The sequence below is a fragment of the Spermophilus citellus genome, assembly GCF_964194105.1.
Source record: "Spermophilus citellus genome assembly, chromosome: 1".
NCBI classification, from domain to species: domain Eukaryota; kingdom Metazoa; phylum Chordata; class Mammalia; order Rodentia; family Sciuridae; genus Spermophilus; species Spermophilus citellus.
In genome coordinates this window covers 193426764-193441469 of record NC_138182.1, presented here as the reverse complement: position 1 = coordinate 193441469, position 14706 = coordinate 193426764, and the positions used below count along the sequence as shown (strand labels likewise).

At 37.3% G+C, this 14706-nt stretch overlaps 1 protein-coding gene across 1 annotated transcript in view; it reads right to left on the bottom strand.

Annotated features, from left to right (window-relative positions):
* EPB41L4A (erythrocyte membrane protein band 4.1 like 4A) overlaps window positions 1–14706 on the bottom strand; it is a 236241-nt gene that overhangs the window by 68463 nt on the left and 153072 nt on the right. The window contains exons 11-13 of the mRNA XM_081289124.1: window positions 14391–14482; window positions 12945–13022; window positions 7243–7364 (exon numbers count right to left, since the gene is read on the bottom strand). Of these exons, the coding sequence (XP_081145250.1) occupies window positions 7243–7364; window positions 12945–13022; window positions 14391–14482 (292 nt within the window). The remainder of the gene's footprint in view (window positions 1–7242; window positions 7365–12944; window positions 13023–14390; window positions 14483–14706) is intronic.

The following is a 14706-nucleotide window of genomic DNA, read 5'->3' as shown; positions in this document are numbered from 1 at the left end:
CAGTAACCAAGGGGGGGGGGGGGAAGAGTGGGGTGGGGGATACCACTACCTTACACAGAAGATGTAATGAGTAATTATGTGAACTTTAAAATTACCACAGTCTCTTCACTATTAAGAATGCACCATGAGAAGTTTGCTGTTTCCAATTCATAGTCACAGAAAACCCTGATGAGGCTGGAGAGCAATGAGCATTTGGAGTGAGGAGGAGGGGAAAGTGGTGACAGAAAGTAGAAAGGCAGTTACCAAGAGGGGAGGGGAGTCAGTGTTCAGTGAGTTTTGAGTTTCAGTGTTACAGAGGAAAACATTCTGGTGATCTGTTGTAGGCCAATGTGAATATCTTTAACACTGCTGACTTTACACTTAAAATGGTGGATACAGTGAACTTAATTTTTTTACCATGATTTTAAAAAATAGCTTGAACTAAAGCCTGCGCTGAAAAGTAGAAACCCAGTAAGGAAGAAAACCCCTAAAGGTGCTCACAATATGCCTGGCTGCTAAGATCTGCAGGTGAACAGAGCAAAAGAACCTGCAGGCAGAGTGTGCTTGGGCTTGCCTACTTCCTCCACTCCCTATTTATACTGAATCCACTAGAATAAAATGAAACTCCCCAATTTCCTTCCCAAGCTCCACTCACTATACTTGAATGGCCTCTCCCCATCCCTCACTCTCAAGCCCACAGCTCCGTAACATAATCCTATTATCCTTTGTATATAAAGTGGACACTATTATTGTAAATATAATTCAAACACTGACAGGTGGATTTGCAGACCTTTTCATGTTGTATATAGAAAGAAATCCTTCTATTTTAGGAGAAGGAAACTAAAGTATATGTACCAAGCTCCTACCAAAGTCTGACAGGACATTCAGCTCATTTCAAATACCATTTCCATGTTGATGATTCTGAGGCAGGGGGCAATATCCCCATTTCACAGATGGAAGCTCTGGTTGGCTAAGTGCCTTTATAATGCTACACATTTGACACATGTACTACTGAAGCTGAACACAGATTTACCAGATCCACACCACTTCTATCTGACACACTGGTCTCTTCACACAGTAGCCTTTCCTCGACTTTAACAGAAAAAGATCTAAATGCCAAAAGCCAAGCTGAGCTTCTGCTGACTCTCACATCTGACACAATATGCCAACCAGACAACCAGAGGAAGTGCCCAATATATGATAATTACTTTCTTTTTTGTTCCAGGAAAGAAATGTTTGTATTACATAAAATACACAAGCTGCTTAATAGCACCAATGGATCTTCATGCTATAGCTTTGGTATTTAAAGCATTCCTTATTTAAAATATTTTGGGCAGAGAGTAATGTCACTGAACAAATCACCTTATGACATTTTAGTGCAAAATCTTAGTGAAATGTGTGGAATTTGAACATTCAATGGTTTCTTTCTTAACTATTTCTCAAAAGCCCAGCTACACTGACCCAAGTGAAACTGTACTTTACTATATCAAAGCATTTCTCTGTCTCTCCTGCTCTGGTGCACCCACCTCAGGTCACAAAGAGAAATCCTGGCCAGCTACCCCCAGGTGAATCATTAGTTATGTGCTATGATATATGTCATCCTATTGTGCTTTTCAGTCTGAAGATGCTGCTGTGATCGCTTGCTTCTGTGTCCATCAGTGGGATACATTTATGACCTTAAAATACTGCATCAGAGAATCCTACCATTGTTCATCCACTGTGGTTGGTTTCACCCAATATTTTCCTTATAGGTAATTATGGATTATATCTAAATATTCTGTCTTTATTGGTTACCTATAGCAGAGACTCTTCTGACAAGCCTACCTGCATGAGTTGACAAGACCTTATCAGAGAAAGGGCTATACAAATGTACACTTTTCCCATCTGCAACTCTCTTCCTGATTTACCCCAAACTCCACCTAAGCATTGCTGATTTGCAAGGAATGCTGGCTGCCTGCCCTGGCGCTGAACTCTGGGTGGGGCAGCAGGCTGCGGGGTGCAGAACTCCTGACTCTGGAATGTACTTCCTCATAGAGGTGCCAAGACCTACACTTGGCAGATTCTAAACACAATAGCTTTTTATCTACCAGGCATTTATTGTTCCTTACTGAGGAATGAATAAAAAGCTTTTTAAACTTATAGAGAACTGGGATACGGTTAAGGGGAATAGTCATTTACTTGGATTGAATTACTGAAACTTCAGAAGAAATAAGAGACTGTCTTCTAAAACAAAAGTCATTACTATAAATTAATGATACAAACTAACAAAAAGTAAAAATCTCCTTTCTATCACAATTTGTTTTTTATGATACATAAATGTTAAATGAGAGGTGAGAATGTGTACTGATAATCCAAAAACTGTAATTCTAAAATTTCATTTAAAGAGAATACCGAGGGCTGGGGCTGGGGCTGTAGCTCAGTGGTAAAGCACTTACTTGCATGTGTGAAGCACTGGGTTCAGTCCTCAGCACCACATAAAAATAAATAAAGACACTGTGTGTCCATCTACAACTAAAAAAAAAATATTAAAAAAAGAATTCCAACAGAATTCCTTCTACATAAATTAATATCTGGCCTGATTAAGGTAAAAATAAATCTCCTTATGTAAACTATAATTTTATTTCTGCCAAATATAGTATACTATCATAAAAAAACTTTTTCTGTGTTTTTAAATAATAAGGAAAGTAACTATGGCAAAGTAATTTACTAAGGTAAAACTTTTGTTTTCCTCTAGCTAGTAAAAAAAATTTTTTTTTAATTTTTTTTAGAGAGGTACTGGGGAGCCAACTCAGGGCTGGGTCTTCTGCATGTTAGGCAAAAGCTCTACCACTGAGCTCCAATTGCAGTCCAATTAAAAATTTTTTTTTGAATAAAAAAATAATGAGAGAGCCATTGTTCATTCTCGCCCAACTACCCATGAATAAGTTCCAGAGAAAGGAAGCTTCTGAGTGAGGGGCTATTCTGAAGCAGCAGAGCAGGAGGAAAATGGGAAAAAGCAGAGTGACAGGAAGATCTCTTTAGGTAGGCTGGACCCTAGGCCCAAGAGGATCCCAAACTGATCACAGACCCCTCCCCTCTTACTCTCACTCAGACTGGCTCTACACAGACTGCCCACCTTTGTGGGGCCTGCAGGGCTTGGAAAAGGAGCATGCATACAACAAGCACAGCCACACTGGTGCAATGAAGACTAGAGGGCCTCTTCAAACCTCTGCTCTGAATCAGAAGCCCACCACAGCATTAGGAGTGAGGGACTGCCTTTCTATCAGCCAGGGTCAATTAGGACGAAATGCAGAGTACATTTGAAATAGAAAAACAAGAAAATGCAATATTCTAAAAATGGAAGAAAATTATCCCTGACAATATTCTTCCTACATAGCATGATAGCAACTGCAACCCTGGATCACTGGCATTTGCTAAGCGGTACTTCCTCACTCAGGACAATCATACTGTCATAGGGAGGGTCATCTAGGGATTCATAGAACAGATCACAGTACTGTGGAGCACAAGCTACTAAAAAGAATTCAAAGTGGAATGTGCTTTTAGCAGTCTTAAACACTGGATTATATACGGTACTTTTTAGAATAAAAATGATGGGTATATATCATTGTTTAAAATATATAATAAATAATCATGAACGCTTAAAGACATTACTAGAGGGATATTTGCTATAGTTATAGTTTTCAAATATTAAAACAGCTTAAGTATCCGATAATTAAGGATTGGTTGAATAAATTGTCACATTTATATAAAAATCTATAAAGCAGAACATCGTCCAGACATTAAACTGGTGCTGCATAAGAACATGTAAAGATGTAGGACATTTTCATGATATATTAAAAAAGACAATTCTGTTGTAAAACATTATCATTCCATTTTTCTAGGAAAGATATATGAACAATTAACAGGCTATAATAATACATAGCTAGTACTAGAAGACAGAACTGAATATGAAAGCTTTATTTTTTCTTTTTTGTGAGGGAAAGTTCTAAGTTTTCTAAATCTTATAAAATAACTATATATTTTGATATTAGTAAAGGCATACCACATGTCACATTCTTTAAAGACCTACTTGATGCTAGAAGGCTGTCCTCAGAGAAGGACACCTATTCCATGTCATGCCCCACCTGTACCCTCATCCCCTAATGAAGAAGGAATCTGTTCCAATATGCTCAACCAACAGACCATGCTACAGGGGGCTCTTTCACAGCAGAACAGAATGAGATGTGACCTTGTTAGCATGGATTTGACAGCGCAATACAGTTCCAAGTTGCTCTGTATTTGGCTGAATCTACAAAAGCCAGGAAAAAAAAAAAAAAAGATTTGTCCCTAAATCCAGCTTCTAGTATTTAGGATTCTATGGAAAGCACAAAGAAAAAGTGTTCCAGCCAGTAGACTATATGCAGATATTTCATAAAAGCACAGAAGACCAAAAAAAAAGCAAATTTCACAGGTTTATAGAGATAGCATATGTGATTCCAACATCACAAGTGGAATGAAATGTTGACTTGAGGCAGTGAATGTTTTTAATATTCTCAGTTGGTCTCAGAATAATTTTATAAGGCATTCATGGTGTTTCAGAAATAGCATAGGATTTGAAGGTTTTCTTATTAATTATAGCTATAGTATAATTGATCCAAATGGGACTTCAGACTGCTCATATAAGAGTAATACAAAGTATTAAGATAAAGCATAAAACTAGGCATTAGAAGACTAGAATTTTTGGCCTAGGACTATTATGTAATTGCAAGAAAGTTCTCTGGTTGGCCTTGGCCCAACCCAGGCTTTTTGCCTATGGATCTCAAGAATAACTGTAAAACATGCTAGGAATGTGATATCCTAAGATAGAGAGGAACTACCCTGATTAGCCCAGCCCTTATTCCTGTCTCTCCTAGGGACTGTAACATCTTGAGTTAGGAAGAAACTGCTGAGGACAGTCTGAGCTTTGTTCCTCTCTTCTCTAGAAGCAAGATGTCCACCAAAGCTTTAAAGTCTAGTGAGCCACATGACCACTTAGGTATGTAATCCAGAGTGAGCTGCCTTTTAGGGTCCTTTAAGATGTAGTGGAAGTAAAGCATACTCCGTTAAGACTCTGTCCCAGGAAGCTTTACTGAGCTCTGGAGGACCAACTCACAAGAGATTCTAGTCTTCTTTTGTCCCATGCTACCTAACTGGAAGTAATAAATCTACTCCATGTAACTTGTTACACTTGAGTGTGTTCTGTCTCCTTGTACTCAGACTAATTGGTAACCAGACTAATTGGTAACAAATTGAACTTGCTCCATACTAATACTGACCAACTGTCTGAAATCTTCAGTTTCCTCATCAGCTAAGTGAGGAATAACCGTAACAGTGATGTGGCAAGGTAATCTATTACAAATTTAAATCATGTTTTATTTCTGCCCCTATAGAACCACCAGAAAAGGATTGTTTCCTCCCAGTTCAATGAAAGAAGGGGACCTTCTTGGATTTAATTTGGCTTTAGAAATGATAAGTCGGATGCCATCTTCACACCCAGAAATGGTGGAACAAACTCATACACTTCATAGGCTTGACATTTAATGAGGATTAAATGAAACAGTAGATGTCATAATGCTTTGCAAATTTTCATATGATGCTCAGATTTAACTACTATCATTAAAAATTCTATTCAGGGGCTGGGATTGTGGCTCAAGTGGTAGAGAGCTTGCCTAGCATGCATGAGGCACTAGGTTCGATCCTCAGCACCACAAAAAATAAAATAAAGATATTTTAAAAAATTCTATTGACTTCACATAATATGGCAGAAAGACCCAGGAGACCTTGGGTTCCTTCCCCAACCCTACCTCTGTATAGCTGCTGGGGTTGTGTCTCCCTCACTTATAAAATGTGAATATACTTGCCTCATTCCACCAAACAAAGTTATTGTGAGACTAAAATGAGATGTTATATGTGAAATGAATCTGGAGAGAGTTAGACAAAGGTAATCTATAAGCAAGCCACAGACCCAAGTCAGCAACATTATTTTACAGTAAAATTCTGAGGGCTTTGAGCACTAAACATATAAATTAAAACTGATTAATTTATTAAAGAAATAATCTACATTAGAAACAAAAAAATTCAAGAAACCCAAATGTCTACCAATAATAGAATAGATAAAATTGAAAACCTCTGGAATACTCACAGCAAGAAAAATAAATACACTTTAGTACCCACTACTTGTCATGTTGATACAAAAAATAAGATGCAAAAGAAGATGCACATGCCTGATTAAGAACAGGCAAAGGCTCTCTCAGAAGTAAATAATAATGGAAAGTAAGAAAATAATGATCACAAGTTAGACAGGATTTCTTCTAACTGGAGAGACTGGATGATGAGAATATGATCAAAGAAATGCCATGAGGGACTCGGGGTGGGGGTACTAGTTATATTAAACTTTGTGTACACAACACACCCACGGACACATGTGTATATGCCCATATACACATATGCATGTTTGTATTTCATGCACTTTCTGTATTATATTTCATACTGAAATACAAACAATAACAAAAACCCAAATTTTGTACAAATTAAGTTACATCACCAGTGTTTCTTTTGTTTATTTGTTTGTTTTGTTTTGTTTTTAGGAGACTTTTACAAAGAGTTGATCAATTCAATGTCAAATAACCAAAGAAATTACTAAGCTGAGATTTTATTTATAAAATAAAACCCTTTCAAAAATAAACTATAATCATTAAGCAAGTCAGGATGACTACTTATCTACAGGTGACTACTTATCTACAAATGAATAATTACTGATTGAATATTACCAAGGTCAAACTAAATATTCTACTAGTAAGAACGAGAAGACTATAAGCCCGGTGGGATGGTGCACACCTGTAATCTCAGTGACTTGGGAAGCTAAGGAAGCATGTTCTCAAGTTCAATACCAGCTGTGGTAACTTAGCAAACTCTGTCTCAAAAAGAAAAAAAAAAAAAAGCCAGGTGCAGTGGTACCTGACTTGGGAGGCTGAGGCAGGCAGATCACAAGTTCTAGGACAGCCTCAGCAACTTAGCAAGACTCTCCCCCTCAGCAAATTAGTGAGGTCCTCTGTCAAAAATAAAGAAGAACTAGGGATGCAGCTCAATAGTAAAGTGTCCTTGGATTCAATCTGCAGTACCAAAAAAGAAAAAAAAGGAATAAGACTACATACAGGATTATAGTCACTACCTGAGCATGTCTTATACCATGAGCCTAAAAGAAAATGCAAAGTTACACAGATGACTTAAGGCATCATGACTTACCAACTGGCTGTGTCTGTGCTATTCTCTTAGGGTAAGTTTTGCTTCGACTTCTTAACACATTCTGATCAGGCCGGGGAAGTTGAATAGAAAGGTCTCGGCTCATTTGTGAAGCTGTCCTGCCACTTGAAAATGCAACATTTTGATTAGCAAAGGTAAAATCACACAGCTACAAAATTAAACAAGAGCTCATTCAGAATAGCTGTAAAGAAGAAGAAACACAAAGACTCGACTGGTCATCCACATATAGAGGTTTCTAATATTATTCATTGTAATATTGGCTAAGGAAGTACATTAAATTTTAGATGGGAATTTATATTAGGAGGAAGATCTCTATGAGAGAGAAACAGGAAGAAAGGGTTTATTAAAGAAGGAGTTAGATTTGTGGGGGGGCTGGGGTTGTGGCTCAGCGGTAGAGCACTCGCCTAGCACGTGTGGGGCCCTGGGTTCGATCCTCAGCATCACATAAATATAAATAAGTAAAATAAAGGTATTGTGTCCAGCAACAACTAAAAAAATAAATATTAAAAAAAGAAGAAGAAGAATGATGGGCTAGAAATAAAGGTTTCTGATTTCTTGAGCTCTACAACTCAATGGTAAATCATGTCAGGTGAAATTACACAAGAACAACAATCCCACAGGGAAGTCCCCTATTTTCCTTACAGGGCAAGCTGTGAAGCATCCCTGCAGGACCACTTTGTGTTGTTTTATTCTGAAACCCACCATGGCACAATTAGGCATTTATTGTGCCTACCTCACCTAATGGGTCACATGGGAGATTGGAAAGCAGGCCTAGAACATTCTCTAAAGATTCCATGAGGGTTCAAGAGGGCGAGCTTTCCCTGGGGCTGGACAAGGCTTCTTAAGTAATTTTCCCAGAGAATTGTATAATTTCATTTGTTAGATTTCAGTGAACAGCTATTTTACTAAAAATTAATTCCACAACTGGTGAATTTGAGCCAGTGAATGACCCTAGTTTTCATAATGGAAAACATTGTTTAGGTACAGAAAAAAAATGCATTTCTATATGTTTATTTTGTTTCACTATAAGGAGAGCCATCTTGGGAGGGGAAAAAAAGTCTTTTACTGGCCCCCAATTCTATTTGTCCTACATTTACAGAATAAAGATTGGTAAATATCTCCCAAAAGGTGGTAAACAACAACAATGTAAAATTCATCTTATATGCTTCTTTGAATATTTCCCCTTCTCACTATCCACTTTTATTAGAAATAAAGATGACTGTAGCCAGGTGAAGAGGTGAGGTGGTGCATGCCTGTAAACTCAGCTACTCAGGAAGATTCCAAGTTTGAGGTCAGCTTGGGAAACTTACCAGATCCTGTCTTAACATAAGACATAAAGGGCTGGGGATGCAGCTCAGTGGTAGAGTGCACCTGGCTTCAAACCCAGTACCACCAAAAAAGAAAAAATAAAGAAAAAAAAGAGAGAGAGAGAGAAGTGCAACAACATTCATTAAAAAAAAAAAAGTAACTTCTCATCAGGCTATTTGGGACATTACCAGGAATGAGCTACTCTGAGAATTAAGGTGCCAAATTCCATCCGTGACAGTACTTCATGTTTAACAGTTAATGAGAAATGGAGTGGAGGGGAACAAGCTGTGATAGTTAAATTTCAAGTGAAAGGACACCTAGTTTTTTTTCCAAAGGTATATAAGGGAACATAAATTTCTGAAAAAGTTAAAAAAAATTCCACAGATATAGCAGAATTTCATTATTAAAAATGACTGGAGTATGAAGATCAGATCTACTGACACAAGACTTTCTCTGTTTTTAGAAAGACTTGGGCACTGAGTACCTCATTACACAGAGAAAAAAAATATTTGCTGTGAAAATATAATCCAATATGTGAACCACTGAGACATTTTATAATGAGATTGTACTTTATTATTCAATTTTACCTCTTGGTTTCTCTCTTGGGAACAGAGGAGAAATGAGAAAATCACATCACAAGATTAATAAGGCTAAGGTCTAGAAACAAACTGATCTGCCACAGTTTGCACAGGTCCCAGTACTACACCAATTTTTCTGCCCTCAGATGGTCATAATGGCACAGCCTTGTGGCATGGGAGAAGGGACAGAACAATTAGCCTTTGGTTTGAAGCAACAAGCCCTATTGAAAACATAGCTATGCCTTTCTCTAGCTATCTGGTCCTCAGCAGATTTTTATTTCTAAAAATCTCTGCAGTCTCATTTTTCTTATATATAATTCTATTTGTTCTTATTATATCCTAACAGAAATAGTTTTATGTAGTGTTCTATTTCTTTGTAGTAGAAAGTGATGAGAAAGTACATATAGAAACTGACAGTGTATGGTTATAGGGTCTCTCTGCATGTCTGGAGACTCTCTATTGTGACAGGGCAGAGTTCTATTTCCACGATCACCCACTTCCCTGCCCTCTCACACTCTGGCATACACCCCCTTCTATGCTAAGTGACACTATCAGAAGTCCTTCAGCCTCACAGGGAGCAAGAGAGAAAAGAAGGAGAAGAGAGGCACTTGGGTTCAAGTTCCAGATTTGCTACTTAGTTGTTAAGGGTCCTTAGTTCAGTTACCTTATTTTAGGTGCTCAAATTTCTCATCTGTATAATTGGGGATCTGATACCTCTTTTGGCAGGTCACCATATAGATTGAATAAAGTAGCCCATGTGAAAGCAAGCACCTGACTAAGGAGGTTCTCATGAGAACTTGGTCTCTTCTCTGCTTCACGAAATGTGAGATCCCGTGAGGGCGCCTGTGATTTAAGTCCTAGGAGAAGAACATCTGGGTTTCTGGGGAGTGGGGTTTCTCAGGCCTCATTCTCACTTCTGGAGTACTAATCCCACACAACTTATTCATTCATCAAAACCAGGAGTCTCCTATACACTTAATATCAGATGAGAGCAAAGTTAATTTTTAAGGGACTTAGAAAAGGAAATAGCAATGTATAATAAGACATTTAATCAATCAAATATTTAATCAATCTCCATTTCAGATTGTTGGTCCCTGATAATTAAAAAAAAATAGGGCCAAGCACAATGATACACACCTCCAATCCCAGTGGCTCAGGAGGCTGAAGCAGGAGGATAACAAGTTCAAAGTTAGCCTCAGCAACTTAGCAAAGCCCTAAGCAACTTAGCAAGACCCCGTCTCAAAATTTAAAAATTAAAGGAAAAAAAGGGGAGGGGGTGCTGGAGATGTTGCTCAGTGGTTAAGCACCCCTGGGTTTAATTCCCAGTACCAAAAAAGAGAGAGAGAAAATTAGAACACCACCTGATTTCACCTCAGTCATTGTCCTCCAATTTAATTTTGAAATCTGATTATCCTACATCACTAAAAATGTCTTTTTTTTAAACTTAAAAATTGTTAAATTTTAAAATGTCTGTTTTTTCCATTAAGTAATGACTAGATTTCCCAAAAGATATAGTAATCTCCTTGGCATTCTGAAAGCCCTAAAATGGAAGAGAGAATAAAGACTAGAACACTTGTGTTCCTCCATCACATACATGTACATACCACATGCACACCCCTCAAAATATTCATATATACTAATATAAACACGCACCCTTATGTGCACAGAGACTCACATTCACACACTGCAGCCATTTCATAGGCTGCTATTTTTCCCCAACACTCTAAAGCCTGCAAGGTGAAGCAGGGAGCTGTCTGTGTTTCAGAGCTCTGCTTGCAGGTGAGGATATTGCCTGACTGTCTCAAAACAGAGACAGGCATATGATGCTGGATAAAGGTGGGTTGTGTGTTATCTTTCGACATTAAACAATCTATGTGCTAATGACCATTCAGAAGTCAGAGACCCATCCCTGCCTAAGCTCTGTCTACAAGGATAGAACAGCTTTCTTCCAAGGGTTATGTTAGGTTAGTGCTTCCTATGTATGGATGTGTTGATTTGCGTTTCATTAAGATTTACTTGGCAGTTAACATTAGCCAAGAAATTAGAACAGATTTAGCAGAACCTCCAATTCTGCAAAGGTTACCTTTAATTACATTCTTGGAAGAAATCATATTAAATATGCAAAATCCAATAACTTTCTAATAATAATTCCCAGTAGCCACAACATTTGCATTTCAATAAATTTGAGAAATCAGGTGTGGCTAAATTTGTGGAAGCCAACTACAGCATATGTTAAACACCCTAATTATAATTTTAATAGTATAAACATTAAGGCAGATGTCTGTTCACTAGCTCCATTTTGGTGACAAGGAGATAGCTTTACACATTTTCTTTATAACCCTGGCAGTGTTTTATGACACAACTGGAAGAATAGCCTACCTACTGGCTACTGGCTACTCTTCTCAGTATAGAAGTAAAGAATCTTTTCCTTAAACTACTTGTAATTATTTCACTTTCTATGCAGAACCTTGAAAAGCTGCAGGTTAAATATTGAAACATCAATAAATACCTTCATATTAAAAACCAGGAATATCTATAATACAATCAACATTTTTATTTTTAGTCATCAAATAAGCAAACATTCAACTGAATATTGTGTACAAACGAATTCATTACTAGTCACTCCTTTATTGTCTTTGGTCTCAAATTTAAGACTCAAAAAGCAAGTTATTAAAAGAGAAGAATTAAAACCTGGCACAGTGCTGTCCTATAAACACTTGAGTGGGCTTTATTTTCAAATCTCCTGTGCAATCATTTCTTTCAGTGACATCACCAATGGAACCAACAGAACAGCGTCCCACCAGCTGTGTGGCATTTCTGCACCCTGCATGGGTTTTCAAGACCTGGGGTCGTGCAGCGCCACCTGAAGAATACTATAGCTCTTTGAAGGCAGAGGTGGTTAGATCTGATTCTTTGTGTCTCTGGACTCCTGATACCATACCCTGCATACCACAGGCTCTCCACTGAACAGAATGAATTAAAACAAATCCTTTTTCCATATAGAACTCACTTCCACTTTTAATGCTGGTATTAGAAAAAGACACAAACACCTACCTAGCTGCATGACAGTCAGGCTTTTTCTCCAACAAGCTAATCTGTCTAGTGGTTAAAAGGACAGGCTGTGGAGTTAGACTGCTAGAGTGTGAATCCCATCTCACTGCTTCTTAGCTGTGTTACCGTAAGAAGCCACTTGGCCTCTCTGAGCCTCAGTTTCCTCGTATATTAATAAAGAGAATATCACAGAAGATTATGATGACCAAATGAAGCAATAAATGGAAAACAGCACAACAATGGCATTTAGTAGCTGCTCAGATAAAGTCAAGATATAATATGTTAATTGTTTCATTACTATATACGTACAATAATTTTGCACATCAACAGTGTGTTTGATATACAGTATTAAGTATAGGTTGTGTTATCATAAGGGATCAACTGAAGATCTTAAGAACACAATCCATCAGTTAATATTCAGAATACCTATTTTGTTTCATCATCATAGAATAAAATTAGAAATAAGTGATAATTGAATCAAAATTAAATTCCGAAGACAATAAGTTATACTACATTCTAAAAGTCCTAAACTTAACATAGCTAAAGCAGACATTAAGTATAATTAATTCTGAAAAATCATTTTTGTCAAGAAAGTTTTAATAAGTTGTTATGCTTGCAAAACACACTGGCACTGTGAGTAAAATAAGAAAAAATTTAAATCGCACACTTCCTTGTGCATGTATGTGGGCAGCTGAATTAAATACTTATTTACAGGCACACACCCCAAGGAAAAAAAATACCATGTACCTGTACCGATGCTTATAACCGATGGATCCAAACTTGCTGAGTTTTCTTGACAATGAATTTGATTCTGTTTCTGGCATTCTAATTAATTTTAAAAAGAAAACCAAAGACTCATAAATGCAGATACTTGTACAATATTTGAACAAAAAGCTGTATTGAAAACTTAACAGTGCAATACAGTTTAACAAAGCTAGTGAAAGAATCAGGAATTGGCTATTGTAAGTTCATATGTGACACACATCCACACCTTAGGATGTTACATATGTATGATACCAAATATTCATACTTTCTAAAAATTATCATACACATTATTGTCCTAGGAGGTTTTAGTTGTGAATTAACTTTCTCTCTTTAAGTTATCTTGGGAATTTTGTCACTATGCTGATTTATTCTTCCTAAGATTCTCATAAGTCATTCATGACAGATATGATGGTTTGCTCTTGTTTGTATAATGTGTTCCAGGACTTCCCACTCCAGGGCACTTTCAACAGACAATGCCATGGCTCCCAGCCCTGTCCCACTGACCTGCAGGCTTCCTGGGCCATGTTCCTCCCCTGACACAAACCATAAAGAGGACTTTAGTCATTTTACAAAAATACTTCTCCAACACTATGCAATTCAGCTAAATTGTTCCATACAAATCAAAATTCTCCCGGAATAAGGGGGAGAATTCAATCCTGTTTTAATTTTTTTTTACACACGAAAATAAAGCAATAAAGTTTAAAGCATTACCTGCTAAAATTTTGTCTTATCTTTATGACACAAGGATGTGAAATAAGGAAAAAGTGTCCCCACAATCCGGTAGTCAGTTCTCTGTCCTCATCTTACTTGCCCTCCCCAGAAGGCTGCACATAGTTGCTGGCCCCTATTCCTGATTTCCCAGTACATGACGTCCTCTCCTGGTTGTTCCTTCTCATGTCCCTCAGCTGGCTCTTCTTGTCTCCAAAGCTCAGTTCTTAGATTTCTGAGTTTCCCTCTCTTTGTTTTCTCCATAGTTGATCTCAACCAATCCCTTCTGTTATTAAATATCTACTAAAGTTACACCATCAACCTTCACCTTTCCAACGGGCCCTGTATACCCAATTGCCTTACCACATGGATGGCTCATAGGCTTTTCAAATTTACTATGTCCACAGCAGAATACTTGATTTCCACCAATGCCACACAGGTGCTAGTCAAATCTGCATTTTCTACATAAACTTTAAGAAATTACCATTGATCCTTTCTTACAGTAAAAGTACTGTCTACATTGTGTTATGTATATATATATATGTATGTATGTATACAAACATGTACATGTGTATATGATGCCATCCAGGGAACTGAGCCAAAATAAATTAAAAAAGAGAAAAGTTTAAAATTTCTGTTTGCAGACACAGTTCCTGTTATAAAAACAAATGCCATTTTCATTTATTAGAAATGATGAACAAAACTATCGAATTAACATACCTAAAAAATGTATGATGTTCTACACTGCACTTCCAGAGATGCTTGCAAGCAGTTTTACTTCGAGCTTCAAAAAAGAATGAGGTTTCATTGCACTGAGAGAGAGAAAGAGAGAGAGAATTGAATTACTGGCCATAACACTCTTCAGATAGTCCCTCTTTTAGGTAATATAAAACCAAGTAGGCAGAGAGATTATTAACCCATAAAACAATGAGTAATTGTCTCTTAGTAATTATTTTTGGAAGGCTGTATTAAAATCACTTTCCACTAATTAAAATTACAAAACATAAATTCTGTTTAAATCGTACTGCAATCAACT